General features: G+C 49.5%; 3 protein-coding genes across 20 annotated transcripts in view; 2 read left to right on the forward strand and 1 right to left on the reverse strand.

Annotated features, from left to right (window-relative positions):
- Positions 1–2,209, reverse strand: part of LOC126578494 (folate transporter 1-like) — an 8,262-nt gene extending 6,053 nt beyond the window's left edge. Inside the window, exon 1 of the mRNA XM_050241112.1 lies at positions 1,484–2,209. Coding sequence (XP_050097069.1) covers positions 1,484–1,692 — 209 coding nt within the window. The 5' untranslated portion in view covers positions 1,693–2,209. The remainder of the gene's footprint in view (positions 1–1,483) is intronic.
- LOC126578492 (potassium voltage-gated channel subfamily KQT member 1) overlaps positions 1–14,388 on the forward strand; it is a 161,215-nt gene that overhangs the window by 34,715 nt on the left and 112,112 nt on the right. For 14 of the 18 annotated variants that reach the window (XM_050241095.1, XM_050241099.1, XM_050241094.1 and 11 more), the window contains exon 2: positions 4,973–5,834. In XM_050241095.1, the coding sequence (XP_050097052.1) occupies positions 5,287–5,834 (548 nt within the window). In that variant the 5' untranslated portion in view covers positions 4,973–5,286. Of the gene's footprint in view, positions 1–4,788; positions 4,876–4,972; positions 5,835–8,792; positions 8,998–9,424; positions 9,894–14,388 lie in introns of those variants that run through there. The other 4 variants (XM_050241109.1, XM_050241108.1, XM_050241096.1 and 1 more) reach the window with 3 other exon arrangements.
- On the forward strand, positions 12,253–14,004 carry LOC126578496 (uncharacterized). The gene is made up of 2 exons (XM_050241113.1): positions 12,253–12,397; positions 12,467–14,004. Exons 1-2 carry the CDS (start codon positions 12,351–12,353, stop codon positions 13,926–13,928), a joined length of 1,509 nt encoding a protein of 502 aa, XP_050097070.1. The 5' UTR covers positions 12,253–12,350; the 3' UTR covers positions 13,929–14,004.

Genomic DNA, 14,388 nt, shown 5'->3' on the forward strand with positions numbered 1-14,388 from the left:
CTGGAGGAGTCGCTGTATTATAGCTAATCATTGCAAAGAGCACTCAGAAGATGTTTTTCCACTTCATTTTCCCTTGCCCCTCGGAAGAAGGAGCCCCATTGGCCGACTAAACCTGGTGTGCTATCGCCCAGTGGGCCAGTGGTACGACTGGCCAGACTGGAACTGGAAGTGTGGCTGAGTGTGTAATTAAATGACTGAATAAATTCGACCCCACTTTGCTGGTCGCCGTTGGAGTGTGTCACCAGCGGAAACCAGGCCAAATAGAGATGTCCTTTCGCCCTTCGATGACGACGACGACGACGACGAGATGGTCACGGTACCGGGGAATCACTCCTATCACACCGACCACCGATGGGCTGTTTGTATTGCATTTGGCTACCATCCTGGGGGTTTTGGAATGCTCCTTCTCTCTCACTCTCTCTCTCTCTCTCTCTCTCTCTCTCTCCCTCTCACACTGTATCTGTGTGAATTGGACAGAAATAAACGATTCGCTGTCACTGGGAAAGAAAATCAATTTATTCTGCCCTCTGAAGAGCCGCTCATCATCCGCGGAACCCAAGACGTTTCTTCGTTATTCGGGATGCTCTGGTACAAGAACGTGAACGGAACGGATAGTTTCCGTCGGCACCGACAGAACTAAACGGAGTCTTCCGGAGTGTCTAACGCTGCGCTGCACAGGAGATAAGTGTCGAGAAGCACTTCAAGTCGATCCTCGTTCGTTCGTTCGCTCGAAAGTCGGATCAAACTTTGTTTGTGCCGTGTGGAAGGGTTGGCACAGAATTATTTAAAGAGTTTATGGCATACCAGTGGGAGGAACGGGGAACGCTGCCCACCCTCGCTCCGCTGATGTGGCATAAAACGATAAATTTAAGTTTTTGCCGACCACTCGCACATCACGCGCTCGCGTCTACTTTCCGCACCGCTCTGGTTGCATTGTTGTATCACGATCTTCCCGGTTACCATCTTCAATCCTTATCTTATCCCGCGCGATGGCCGAGAAGAGAGAGCATTCTTCATCCTTTCTCCCCTTCCTCCCGAAAGGGAACCGCTGCACGAGGATAGATGGTTTATGACATTTGCAATCGCGAATCGCCGTTGGTGGAAAACCGGGTGGAGTGTAAGCGGTACTCAGACACTTGAGAGTGTTTTTGGCAGTCGTCAGTTTAATTTGGCAGTTTAAGTGCTGTTTTGCACAGCTTTGTGCCAGCATCACCGACCGGAAGAGATGTTGCTCGAGAGCTGAAAGCTGCATAACCACCGATGACAGGCCGGAACCCGTTGACCAGCCCGGCGCCCAACATTCCTCACTTTTTGTACGGAGCTGCTTGGAATTGCTAAACTTGGTATGCAGCTTTGCGGTGCTATCCGCGTGGGATGAGATAACGATAGCACGATGCAGACACAGACACGCATCAGAACCAATAGATCGAAAGATCGGAACGAAAGGAACGGTTCGTGAGGAGAGTCGTGGTCTGAGTCGTACCTCAGGACATCCGTGAGCAGAAACATAAACACCAGCAGCGCCAGATGGCTGTACGTGCCGATCGGGTAGACATCGCGATTCAGCTGTTCCGGCTCGATGTCGCGCCACTCGCCGGAAAGGAACTCGGTGACGAACGGTTCCGACGGTCGCAGCTCCCGGAAGAACCCGAATACGCACAACAACAGCGACACTTTCAACCACGGTTGCATCGTTTCGAAAGGTGCACTTGGCGTTTCTCTTGCGCCTTCACTTCCGGTCTATTCTACACTCACAGAAGCGCGCGCGCGAGGTGATCGATAGACGATCGATCGATGGTTGTTGGTGGACGCTGGTAAACAAATGGCGTGCAGCAGACAGCCAGTAGGGCATCGTGTGCCAGAATAAGAAAACAGGTTCGCGCGATTGGAGATGGAATTCCTGGCCACCGATGGAGCGTCACATCGTGCGTCGTGCGATGGACTAGACTCGACTGGGCCAGCACCGCAAACCGGTCGGTTCTTTCCCCAAAAGAAGAATTGATTTGTTATCTCGCCGCAACGGGAGAGTGCGAATGTTGGGAAATTTGCCTGATTTGATTTGATTTAAACCACCCTCTCTCCCTTTGCCCGTTCACCCGGGTTAGCTTCTTGCTCATGGTCCATCGAATAACCCACCACCTTATCACAATCGGGCACACGCGCGCCCGCGAGCGAACGCATTTTAATTGTGCTCAAGGTAAGACGCGACTGAGTCTTGGCTTTCGCTGGGCCTTATCTCGCCCCCCCCCCCGCCTGAACGCTTCACGCGCTTTTTGTTGCATTGTTTGGTGCTTTGGTAGACAAGGTGAAGCCCCGGTTCTCATGTGCTGCATTAATGCACGCTGCGTTGGTACGCATTGGCTGATCGGCGTTGTTGTTTCTTTACCTGGAGGTGAAAATAAAAAAGAAATAAAAAAAGATAAATCAAGACAATCCGTCGGAGGGGTTTATCTCGATGATAATTGGTTCACGGGTGGGTGGGAGGGAAAATTAAAAACAAATCAGTGCTTCAACACATTGTAGATAACAGCGTAGAGTGCAGGTAGCGTGGATGGCAACGCTCCATTTCCTGTCACAACTGGCTGATGAAACCTTTATCCACTATCACCGTTGTTATCGCTTTATATCACTAGCTGCGATGCACTTGGCTCTTCCCCACCCCAAAGTTGACATCACTGACTAGTCTGATGTTAAGGGGCTTGACCATAAATAACCGTGGCGAATTATTGCCTGACAATTTATGTAATTTAACAATTAATTAGGTGGTTGAATCAGTTTTTTTTATTTTGCTAAAAAATAATGGAATCACTTACTATGGAGAAGGGTTTCATCCCTGTTTGTTATGTCGTTTTAAAGTATAAATAAATACCTTGCCAACGCAATAAGAGGGTGCTCATAATATTAATTGAAACAAATTTTTTCTTGAGTTAAAAATAACAAATTATGTGCCAGAATAAAGCTACAGAGCGTTCGTGTCAACAAATCTAATTGGTAGAGGAAAATTTGTAGAGTGTCGTGCACTACGAACCTCTGGAAATTGCGCAAACTATTGACCGTGTGATGCGAGCTTCCGAAATTCGCCACCCGAACGGCGCTAGTGTCGCGTAAGAGGATTGTTTAGCCGAGTTCACAACCGGGTCAGCGGTTCATGTCACCGCTGGGTGAGCAGAGATTTTTGCGATTTTTTGTTTAGCGATTTTTTGGCACAAAATCATGGGCCGCACCAGCTTGCAATGTATTTTATGCTGCAATTACACGATCGCTAATGAGTGCACACGACTGTTACGGCCTGGCACTGACTGAACACCGCCGGCAATCAAGGCCACCGTACCGTGAGGACAGACGTCAACTGCAGCGTGAGGCAACTAAGTAGTACGACGCGATTACATCCGATTGTTTATTGAAAATGAATTAATTACTGACGTGTTCGGCAGCGGCGGCAGCTAGTAGTTAAAACGTGATCCACTGGCCATAATTCACCCGCCATCGGTCGAGGATATGACTTGGCGAAATTGAAGGCAAAAACATGTCTCGCTCATTTATATCCGAGTTGCTGCCTCCGCCAATCTTGCCGACCGATCTTCTGAGCTGCCGAGATTAAGACCCACAAAAAGCTTTTTTCACTTTTCGGCTGGCCCTGCCCTTGATTTCTTCTTGTTTTTCGCTGCTGCTGCTCCTGCGTTGTCGGTTGGCTAATGATTTGTCGGCCAGCCTTTTTTTACGTTTACCTTGGCGCCACAATCGTTCGTCGCGCTCGCGGGCGCATGCAAAACATGATCCTCGCGTAAAACGTCGAGCCAGGCCCGGCTCTTAATGAAGCCACTTGATCGCAGAGCACAGCAGAGGCGAAGGAGCAGCACCGCAAAACGGTGCCAATTTTCGATTTATGAATTTTAATTAATCACTCGATCCATTCCACGCCATGCGGAGACGGTTACCACGAGCCCACGAGCAGACTGGTGGTGGCTTAATCCAGGCAAAATTGGCGAGACCGTGCACCGAGACGCGCCAAGAGACAAACGAGTTCCAGCGCCGCTGGTTTGTTATCATTTCTCTTTCCATCGGTTGTTTTTTTCCTTCGTTCGTTCGTTCGTTCGTTTTGACAAATGAGCCACGCTCACAGACGTGCGAGGACACGGAGAAGAGGGGATGTGGGGACAATACCGATCAATTTGTGGCTCGCGTGGCGCAGACACATTAAGTGACTTGGGCCAGCGACCAGCATGCAATGAATTTATGAGCAATGAGCGACGACAGCCACATCGTACGTGATCGTAACGATCAGGCACCGTTTGACGTGCGCTAGACGCAAAAGTGACGCAAGGGAACCCGGTGGGGCGGGGGGGGGGGGGGTGGGTGGGTCTACTACGATCGATTGGCGTGCGCGATGACAAGCCGCTTCTGGCCGCTGGTCGATCGAAGAAGAAGAAAAACGCGGACGCGGGGTCGTGGTCTCTCTAAATTGATTTTAATTCTCGACAACGAAACGACGCTTAGCATGCAAATTGTCCCAAGGGAAGGGGGGGGGGCGCGTTTTGTTTGCTTTTTCGTTCGATGATAGTGGTGATTATGGTAATTTGTTGACTACACCCATGGCTGGTCAATGTATGCCGGTATGTTGTAGTCTGTTGCTGCTGCTGGTGCCGGTGGTGGCCACCGGATTAGCGTTGAACGCCGGTTTCGATTCGTTGCAGAGCGCGGTTGCTTGTTCTCGCTGAGCTTAATTAATCAAGCTGGTGACAAATTGCTGCAGCTGTTGCTACTGCTGGCGGGGAAGGGACCAGACCAGTTTGGCCGGATCCTGGCCGGACTGGTGATCGAGATCGCGGAGCTGCTTGAGCAAACAGTGCCAACCGGTAACGGTGCGAGCGTGCAGTGAGTGACGTTACATTGTTTAGCGATTGTGACGGTTAATTGTAATTCAATAATTTTTACATTACCTTCTCCTCTCTCTTTTCTGATGTTTTTGCAGTGACATCGGGCTCTACAAGCTGCGCGCCATCATCAAGACGGCCTAGAAGAGAGCGGAGAGACTCGCGGTCCACGTGTGAAAGGAGGGCAACAATGGACGCTAGATAATTTCGGTCGTTGCTAACGATCTGCTGAGGCTGAGACCCCTGTGTGTGCCTCGTACACGGCATTGTATCGCCCAAAGTGTTCGCGAAACATCAGCCCCCTCCGGCCAACAGAGTGCTTCAGGGTGAAACCGGTTAGTGGAGCACCTTGAGCAGCCACCGATCATCAGCTTCTGCCTCATCACGCCCACCACCACCTCTCGAATCAATCATGGAAGATCATGCGTACGAACAGGAACGCGGCAGTCCGCACCGGATTCAGCCGGATGGCATTCCAACCGCTGGCCGTCATCCCGTGGTGGCTGGCCGACCGAATGGGAGTGGCAAGAGTGTCTCATTACGTCTCCACCACACACCGTCATCACCACCGCCACCATCGTCACGGTTACATTCACCAACCGGCAACAGGAAGAGCACCACCACCACACCGACCTCACCAACCTCGGCCACCACGTTGACGGTTGGATTGCGGCCACATCGTCGTCAATCACCATCGAAGGATGTGCGATCCGGTCGCGTCAAGTCCTGCGTCAAGCAGGGCGTTAGTCCGGCACCATCGATCGCTACGCTCGCCACCGGTGCTGAGGAGGAGGAGGAAGAGGAACCGGCGGCCGGTGACAATGCTGGACCGGCTGGGAGCTCCGCGAACTCGGCGATCCAGAAGAAGCCCAAGGTGGACTTTGTGCGGTTCGATTCGACCGAGATCCATTACACCGAGAGCGACGAGTATCGGAAGAAGGTGTCCGAGGAGATCAAAAGGTAGGTGAAGGGCAGTTCTGGCAAATGCCATGAGGCCATGAGGCTGCTGCTCCGGCTAGTGAGAACGATTCTAATTATCAGCCTAATGGTAATGAGTGTATAACGCCCAAATGACGCCCGAAGCCCCACATCCACTTGAGAAAGCGAAAAAACCCGGGGCTAAACGCTGCTCATTGCCACGGTTTCGGACCAGTGGATTCGACGAGCAGGTTTGGAAGTGTTGTTAATGCGTTGAGCAAACAATCTCGGTGGACACTTGACTGCATGGCACCTCTCGGGGAGCAGTTCTTTCGGGTTTGTTTTGTGGGATTTAAATGACACTTAACCACCGCCACCACCGCGACCATCACCGTCGTGATGCCGTTGAATGTTTCGATGAAAATGACGTGGCGTATTTGCGTACGCGAGCGAGACTGTTTAACGTTCTGTTATAGGGTCGGCGAAGCGAGGAAGGTACGGTAAACAAAGCATATTTGTTAATTGATCGTTTTGAAAGAATGAATGTTCGGGATGTTTGCTTCGGGACCAGGACAGACGCAAGCCGAACGAGACGTTTCGACATGAGAATCAGAGGGTAATGAGCAATCTAGAGTCCTCAAGCAGGAATGGGAGCTAAAATGGAGCAAAGAAATATGACAAATCGTTCCGAGAAATGTTAAAAATTACGAAGTTTGTTATTAAGAGGCATTATGAGATTCGCAATAAATGTTTTTTTTATTGTTTCATTGCTACAAGAGGAGAAAGAAGGAGTTACAATCTTAAGATTGATTTTTTCAGAACAAAAATGTAATCTTTTCAATTATTAACAAAATACATACAGAAACGTGCATTATTAGTTTATAGTTTAATTATTTTTTTGAAAAGTTGTTTGCCAAATGTTCTTGAAGAAAATTGCCACCTATAATAAAACTGATGTCTAAACACGGGGAATACAGTCTGAAGTCACCGGTTTCTTATTTGAGAGTTCTAAGCTAGTCTCTAAGCTTAAGTTGGTCAAAAAAATGTTTCGTGAAGAAATAAGAAGCAAAATTAAAATCAGATTGGAGTATAAAAATCGATGTTTGATTTGTTGAAGGCAAATTCTCTGAAGGTACTTCCATTGACACTTGTGCAGGATGTTTGGCTATTGTCTACCTACATGATTTGTTTTCTAGTGGAGGATCTAGTTTTTTGTATAAAACAACCAACAACAAACAGATTTAAAAACAAAAATTAATCAACGACTAAAACCAATCTACCAACTCATTCGCCACGAGATCATTCTTTGCTGATACGATTGCGATGCAGATTTGACCGAAAACAAAGAGAAAAGATCAATGAATCATACCAGAATCACGGTCGCTATCGATCGATCCCTCAAAGACGAGTGCGGATTAAGATATTCAATAAAAAAAGGCACTGCTTTGTAAAGGCGACCACGAGACCCAGAACACCGTCACGGCATCGCAGGCAGCATCCCACTCACGAGTACCACACACCTATGGCCGGTTGTAGTACACATTAGCCTCGCTTTACGCACCGGGGCATTGCTTTCTCCCGGTTGCTCGGTAGGCGCGTCTTTGGTATATCCGTGACCTGACAACGGTCGCTCGCGCGAATGATGGAAGACAAAAATAATGTTCCAAATTTAGCATTCTTTACCTCCGACGACAGTCTCCGTAGTCCCGCCGGCTTTTATCTTACACTTCTTCTTCTTCTTCTTCTTCTTCTTCTTCTTCTTCTTCTTCTTCTTCTTGTGCGCCATGTTCCGCTTCCAATGCGCTACGGTGCATTCGTGTTGTTTGCGCTGCGACCCAAAACCTCTACCTCTGCCCTGCTCTTTCACAAAGCAACCCGGTGCACCACCTTGACAACGCCACCTTGTCATCCCGCTGAACTCTCTCTCTCTGCTAAATGCATCGTGAACGGAGCAGAATCTGTGTGAAAGGATGTTTGATAAGAGGATTCTCCTCTATCCTCCTCCTTTTCTTCTTCTTCTTTTCAAACTCCTCATTCACTCGCATCGCTGCAGACCACGCTGGCCGGCGCTACGTTGCAACTGCGTGGCGAGCCGTACTATGACGTCACGTGGATTGTATAGCGCTGGGACAAGGGCAACAGACATGCTGGATGGGCAAGCACGGCTGGCAAGCTGTTTGCCGATACTTTTAGCGTACGGGATTTTAAAAATAGATCCACCCGACGAGGTGAGGGTGGAGTGTAGCATGCCGCAACTCCATGGCCCTCCCCGAAGAAAGGAGACGCCATGGTTTGATCCACCTTTATACCATGCCTCCGCCGTGACGTCACTAGTTTTGGGTGTATCATCACCTTTCGGGCATCAATGCTGCGTGAGTGACGCCACGAACATAAATCGGTGTTTCGGGTGCGGCGTTCGTGACTCGGAAGATCGTTCGCTGAGTGGTGTACGCTCGAAAGCACGTTTTATCTGGTTGATGTATGTTTAATAAACAGGAGTAATACTATTAGTATTTGATTAAGCTAGACGCAAGACTAATAGACAACTACAACAGCTAAAATAATTTATTCAAAGGATCAATTTCGAGGTTTTTTTTGTTTAGAGAATTCGATATGACACCTCAGGATCTTGTACTGTTTGTGAAGAGCTGAACAATAGCAACAAAAGGCGTTAAAGGACCTCAGCTTACACGCTAGAATCGTAAACAATCCATCTTAATCTTGGGTGTTACCTTTCTGAATCAATAATCCCCTCTTCTAGCATTGCATCTAGGAATTAAAATCAAAATTCCCTTTCAGTTAAGTTACGTTTTAAAATGTTGGAAAGATATATCAGGCTTCGTGAGTGAGCTACTGAGTGGCGGACCTGAGGAAGAAACCGATAAAATATCGCCTCGGCATCGGCCGATCGTTCGTTCGCTCGGCTCGCTGAGCGACTCTGCTGTCGGGCGCGACCGCGGAGCTAGTACACGGCGGCTTCGCGCTAGTATCCAGTCGCTCGGAAAACCTCGGACGGACGGACACGCGGTTGGCTGCTGCTGTTGCTGCTGGTCCTAATACCCGTGCTTGCTGTTTGTTGTTGTGTAGAATGCGCTGCAGGAAGAACGGACCAACAGCCGCCAACGACAACGACGACGACGACGAAGACGACCGAAAAAGCTGCTGCACCTTCCCTTTGCTGCTGCTGCTAACTTAAGCCCGGCGGGTTGGTGTTTGGTCCCTCTCTCGTGGTGATCTCTCGTGGCTCCTTTGTGATTGCAATCCGGTGCATCCCGGTGGTGCTAGTGTGCCCAGAGTAGTTCCCTAGCGAGTAGCACCTGGTCCTAGCAGGCGGCTGGTGTGTGTTGGTTTGGTTGCGCCGAGTAAAAGATGGTGGATGGTGCATAGCAGCAGCAACAGCATCCCTCAGCAGCCTGCTATGCACCTTCAACCTTATGACCCGTACCCGTAGCCAGCGCATATGTGTTTGTGGCGCGTGATGGAATCGTACAGCTGTACTGCTGGATGACAACGACGCGAAATGCGAATGAAGCGAAAGTGTGTTCGGTACCGCTAGTTGGATACACCGGTGCCTGCATACGGAGCCACCCTTTTAAAGTAATTGTCCCTTTCACCTACTCCTCTCCCTTCAGAGTGCTGCTCCGGTTTCTCATCTTACTCATTCGGCTGGCCTATCGATAGTGGAATCTCTTTGCTAATCTCCGTCTACCGCGTCGAAAACCGTGTCCCTCTGTGTTTGATGTTTGTGTGTTGCGAGTAGTTTTTTTGTTTGTTTTCGGTTGTTGTTGCTGTTGTTCCGTTTGCTACGGTGGTACGTGTGTTTCTGTTCGCGCGCGTGCGAGTGTGTAGTGCGTTGGTGTGTTTTGCACGCACGGCTCTCTCCCTGCCTCGCTCTCTCTCTCTCTCTCTCTCTCTCTGTACATGCATCCCGGTGGGCAGTGAGTGCACTGCCGGTCCTGGGTGCGTACTGCAATCATCTGATCAAGTGATCGAGCAAAAGATCGAGTGCATCACGGCGGATTTGCAGTTTCGGTGATCGTGCAGGCCTACAGCGATCTGCGATCTGTCTGAGCTCGCCAGGCGACGCAGCAAAAGCTAAACGTAAGTTGCTAGTTGTGTTACATACGCGACGACTGATCGCGATGGCGCGAGATCGGTTGTGACAGATGTACAAACAGCGCAGCAGCGCATGTTTCCTGCTATTCGAGTATCAGGCACCGCGAGTTCCCCTTCCCCTTGGACATTCAATCATCGTTGTCAGTTGTCGAGTGAATCATTCGTCAGTCAGTACGCCGGTACCGAATGGGTGTGCGAAAGAGACTGGAAAGTAATTACAATCGCACATACCTCGCACACCCAAACAACCGGAGAGGGTGCGAGACGATCACCCATATTGGTAATGCGATCCCCTTTGCCCAGGGGTGAGGGTGGGGGGCTGCTACGACTCGAACGGTTGCTGCGTAACCATGGAGGACAACAAACATCTGCACGGCAGAAAGTGCTCGATCAGCGGCATTCGATCTTGCTGCGTTTTCTTTTTCTCTTCGCTAGCCTCGACCGGCTCTAGGGGATCAACAATAGCGGGCTGGACCAGCACCACTCGCTGACCTTCAACTTCACCCAGTAGCATGTACCTCGTTACCGATTCGTCAGCCCGTTTTACCTGGGCGGATTCACGTCGTGATTACGTGTTGGCCCACGGAAACCGGTGCGATCGGATCGGATCGGTGGCAAAGGTGGTGAGGTGCGGTAACTTGCCACTTGCCACTCGCCAATCCAAACACGGTTCGGTATGCCGGTTGCGTATCCCATCCATCACCGGGCCCGGGGTCTGGAAAGTCAATAAAAATGAAACCGGAGAAAGCCGTCGATTCGACCGCCGAGTGCCGGCGATGGGAATGCGGGAACAAGGCACGGGTGTGCGCTCCAGACAGAGTCACTTCATTGTTCGCCCTCGCGGTCGGTCGCGGTCGTTCATTCAGTAGATCGTGGTGTAGCCATGTGCTCGTTTAGCGTTCTGGAACTTCTCACATCGCCAACACACACTTGGCGCAGCTGGCTGGGTGGCTGGCGGAGAAGCGAAGATGTAATTAACATTCTCGCGAGGGTCGGTGGCCAGATGTGGTTTACGAAGCGGGTGCAAAGTGCCGCTACCACAGCCAGTCGTATGAGTACTGAGTGCCGGAGCAATCGTTGATCGTATATCCGGAGATCTCTAGGGATGGACTGATCATGGTGGTTTGTGCTGCGTTGACGGTAAACTCACCATTTTGCGATCGTTTTAGCATAACGATGCTCTCTGGTACTCTGTGGACAATACCGAGCTCAATTTTGAGGTAGCTGCCTTATCAGCACACTCGCAAACGATTGCTGATGTTGGTAATCCGAAGTGCTAGCGAGCATAACACCTAGATGATCCACGAGCCAGGCCCTGTCTTATCAGTTTCGGTCGCTCGGATCGGTTTTGTTTGGAAGCCGGAATGGATGGCCAGTGTGCTCAGTTCTTTGGGCAATTCCACCACAAACAGACGTTCCAGGATGGTACGCTTGTTCGCCGTTACTTTAGCCGTGCTCATTGGGTAAGAGTGATGGGCTGTTGGAGTAACTCGATCGCTGGATTAAAATATTTAAAATAAAGAGTTTTCTTTGCAATTGATCGTACAAGGAGAATAAATTAGATCATACTATAACGTTCACGATCAATATGACATTTCATGCTTTGGAAGAAGTGGTTTATAATTTGGAAATTCCAATCGTACAAGGGCCAGCGGTTATGACCTTCACGGCCGAGCAGTACCAATGATGAGCGGATTTTCCAACAAACGGATTGGCGTTTGTGCCAGAACCATGCTCCGTCCCTTGTTTGTAGACTTTCATTTGGAATACCAACGATCAAGCTGTTCTAGGCATACTTCAAGCACCTAGACATTATCTTTTTAGTAATGTTGTCTTCACGCAGACGATTCACCAGCAGCTTGACTCCTTATCAGTCGGTGAATCTACTCTTTTGAACCAAAAAAAAAAGGTAAGAAAAAATCAAGGATTATTTGTTTCGATCAAATTATTGAATCTATGACAGTATCTCATAGTTGGATGGGAAGTTTTTTGGGAAGTTGCTGCGTTACTCAAAATGGTGTGCAGAATACCGAGATGGTCGTACTCTTGTAATGTGATGTGCTTTGTAGTTTCACACTGCTGACATTTAAGCATTTAGGAGAAAGCAGTTCCATTATCAGTCCGAACCCCACTGAACGTTCTATTTCACTGCAAACAGATTACTATAGCCTTTGCGAATGTATTAACATTTTCCTATGTGTGCAATCTGGTGTGGTACTCGTTTTAAGCTCCTTTCAATCACCATCTTATGTTTGTTCCCTGGCATGCTCGTAGCGTCCATCGGTGCTGACCCTAGGATCACCCGGTCGAAGCTGATAATCGCTCTGGTTTTCCCCGGCTGTGGCTTGATACGAGCGAAATGAGCCTTACTGGAAGCGTAAAGTTGTCTGCTGAGATCAGTTGTTTCTGATCGTTCAACGGAAGCAGTCGTGAATCGAAAAAATGTGGACACTACGCTTGGCCGCCATTACTTTGGCCGTGCTCACTAGGTAAGAGTGATGGGCCGTAGGGGCATCCGGATCACTGGATTGATGATCACACCCTGGCTCTACTTGCAGCTACGTTTCGGGAGCGTTCTTTAAGGTTGAGCCGAAAAATGATGGCAAACCGGCATCCTACAAGATCAGCCAAGTTACCAGCCTCAATTTGGGACAAGCACTGCTTCAACTTCCTCACAACGTACAGGCGCTTGATTTGAGTGGCAACTTGCTGACTAACATAAGTGGTAGTGCCTTTAGTGCGTTCTCCAACTTGCAGCAGCTGAATCTATCATCCAATATGTTGTACGGCACGGTAAACCTGACTCAGTTCTACACTCTCAGCACGGTCGATTTGAACGACAACTACATCACCGATCTGCATCTTGGACGAAATGTGGCAACAGTATCAGCCGTTCGTAATCGTATCAAGCGAGTGATCTGTGACGGATCGCCGAAGGAAGTGAATTTGCAGGTGAACAAGGTGGACTCACTACATGGCCTGTCACCAATGTGCATGACAAGATTGCAGGTTTTGGATTTATCCTTAAATGAGGTGAATACGATCGATTTTAATTATCTGGCGCCTTCCGCAAACTCGTTGAAGCAATTGCTGTTATCGTACAACTACATATACGAACTGTTTAACAAGAACAACCTTGTGTTCCCGCTTCTCGAGGTGCTCGATCTATCGCACAACAAGCTACCGTGGCTTAGTCCAGACATAATGGTCGCCCGGAATGCAAAAACCGTCGATCTATCGGCTAACCAAATTGTTTTGATTGACAAAAGTATCCAGTTCGATCGGCAAACTAATATCAACCTCAGCGGTAACAAGGTGCAGTGTGAATCGTTAAAAGCGTTCGCAACATTAAATCCAGCAGTGAAGAATGTGAGTCCGGCAAACAATAAGGACCCGCAGGGATGCAACCGGATGTCTGGTTATTCGATCTGCTGTGATTCATTGTCAGCACCGTTCGCGGACCGGCTGATCGAGCAGAAGCGCATGCAAAACTCGCTGCTCAATGTACCGATGGGTCCGGGGGCGAAACCAAACTGTACCGTCGATGATGCTCGGCAGACAATGATTAGCCAAATGGGTAGTGCGATCACATCGGTCGCTAATGAGGTACAGCGGCTGCAGAAGGAGAAGATCCAGCTTGCTTCCGAGCGCCAGGCTCTGGAGCAGACGGTCAGTGCACAGAGGGAACAAAGTACCAGTGTGCGTGAGGCTCTGCTTGCAGCTGCGCGAAAATTGAACCTTGAAGTTGAGCAGGAACCGAGCCACGTCGTTTTGCAGAAGGTGATCGATACGTACGAACATCTGAGCAAGCAGGAGGAGCTGGAACGGAACAAAGCCACCGAGGACTGGAACAAGTACAGCACGGAGATTGAGCATTGGCTAAAGGAGAAGGAGCGCCTGGAGCCGCTCATCGCAAAGTATGACGCGGACATAAGCAAGGCCAACGCCACGCTGGTGGATCTCACCAGACAGAAGGCGGTTCTGACCGAACAGCTGAAGAACAAAAATGCGAGCGGTTAAACCCGAGCTGCACGTAAAGTGTTTCACTTTGTAGATGAATATACGACGAAATACATTGTTCCCCTTGCTTACAGCACTAACCACCGAGTCCGGGGAAGGAGTTTTCAATCAAGTCGAACGAATGCGAATGCGAAAGACGGGCACAAGACAGCACCAGCGTGTTATCAGGCCGGGATTCCCCCGACCATCCAAGGTTAGACCGGCAAGCGTGAACCTTAACCTCAGTTCGCTATGCAGCCGATAAGGCCTTTGGAACCGGCCCACAATCAGTGGTAGTGATTCGCGCCACTGTGTAAGTAACTCGAAAGAAAGATGATCCCGAGCGGTTGCGGTGGTTTTTTGCTCGCTGTTGTTGTTGTTGTTATTTTAGCGAACGTAAAGTTCGCTTCGAGCATCGCGTGGACGCGAAATCATTAATTCAAAATCAAAAATTGCCCCAAGTACCCCGCCCACCCCCTTT

Source organism: Anopheles aquasalis, chromosome 3, assembly GCF_943734665.1.
Source record: "Anopheles aquasalis chromosome 3, idAnoAquaMG_Q_19, whole genome shotgun sequence".
Taxonomy (NCBI): Eukaryota; Metazoa; Arthropoda; class Insecta; order Diptera; family Culicidae; genus Anopheles; species Anopheles aquasalis.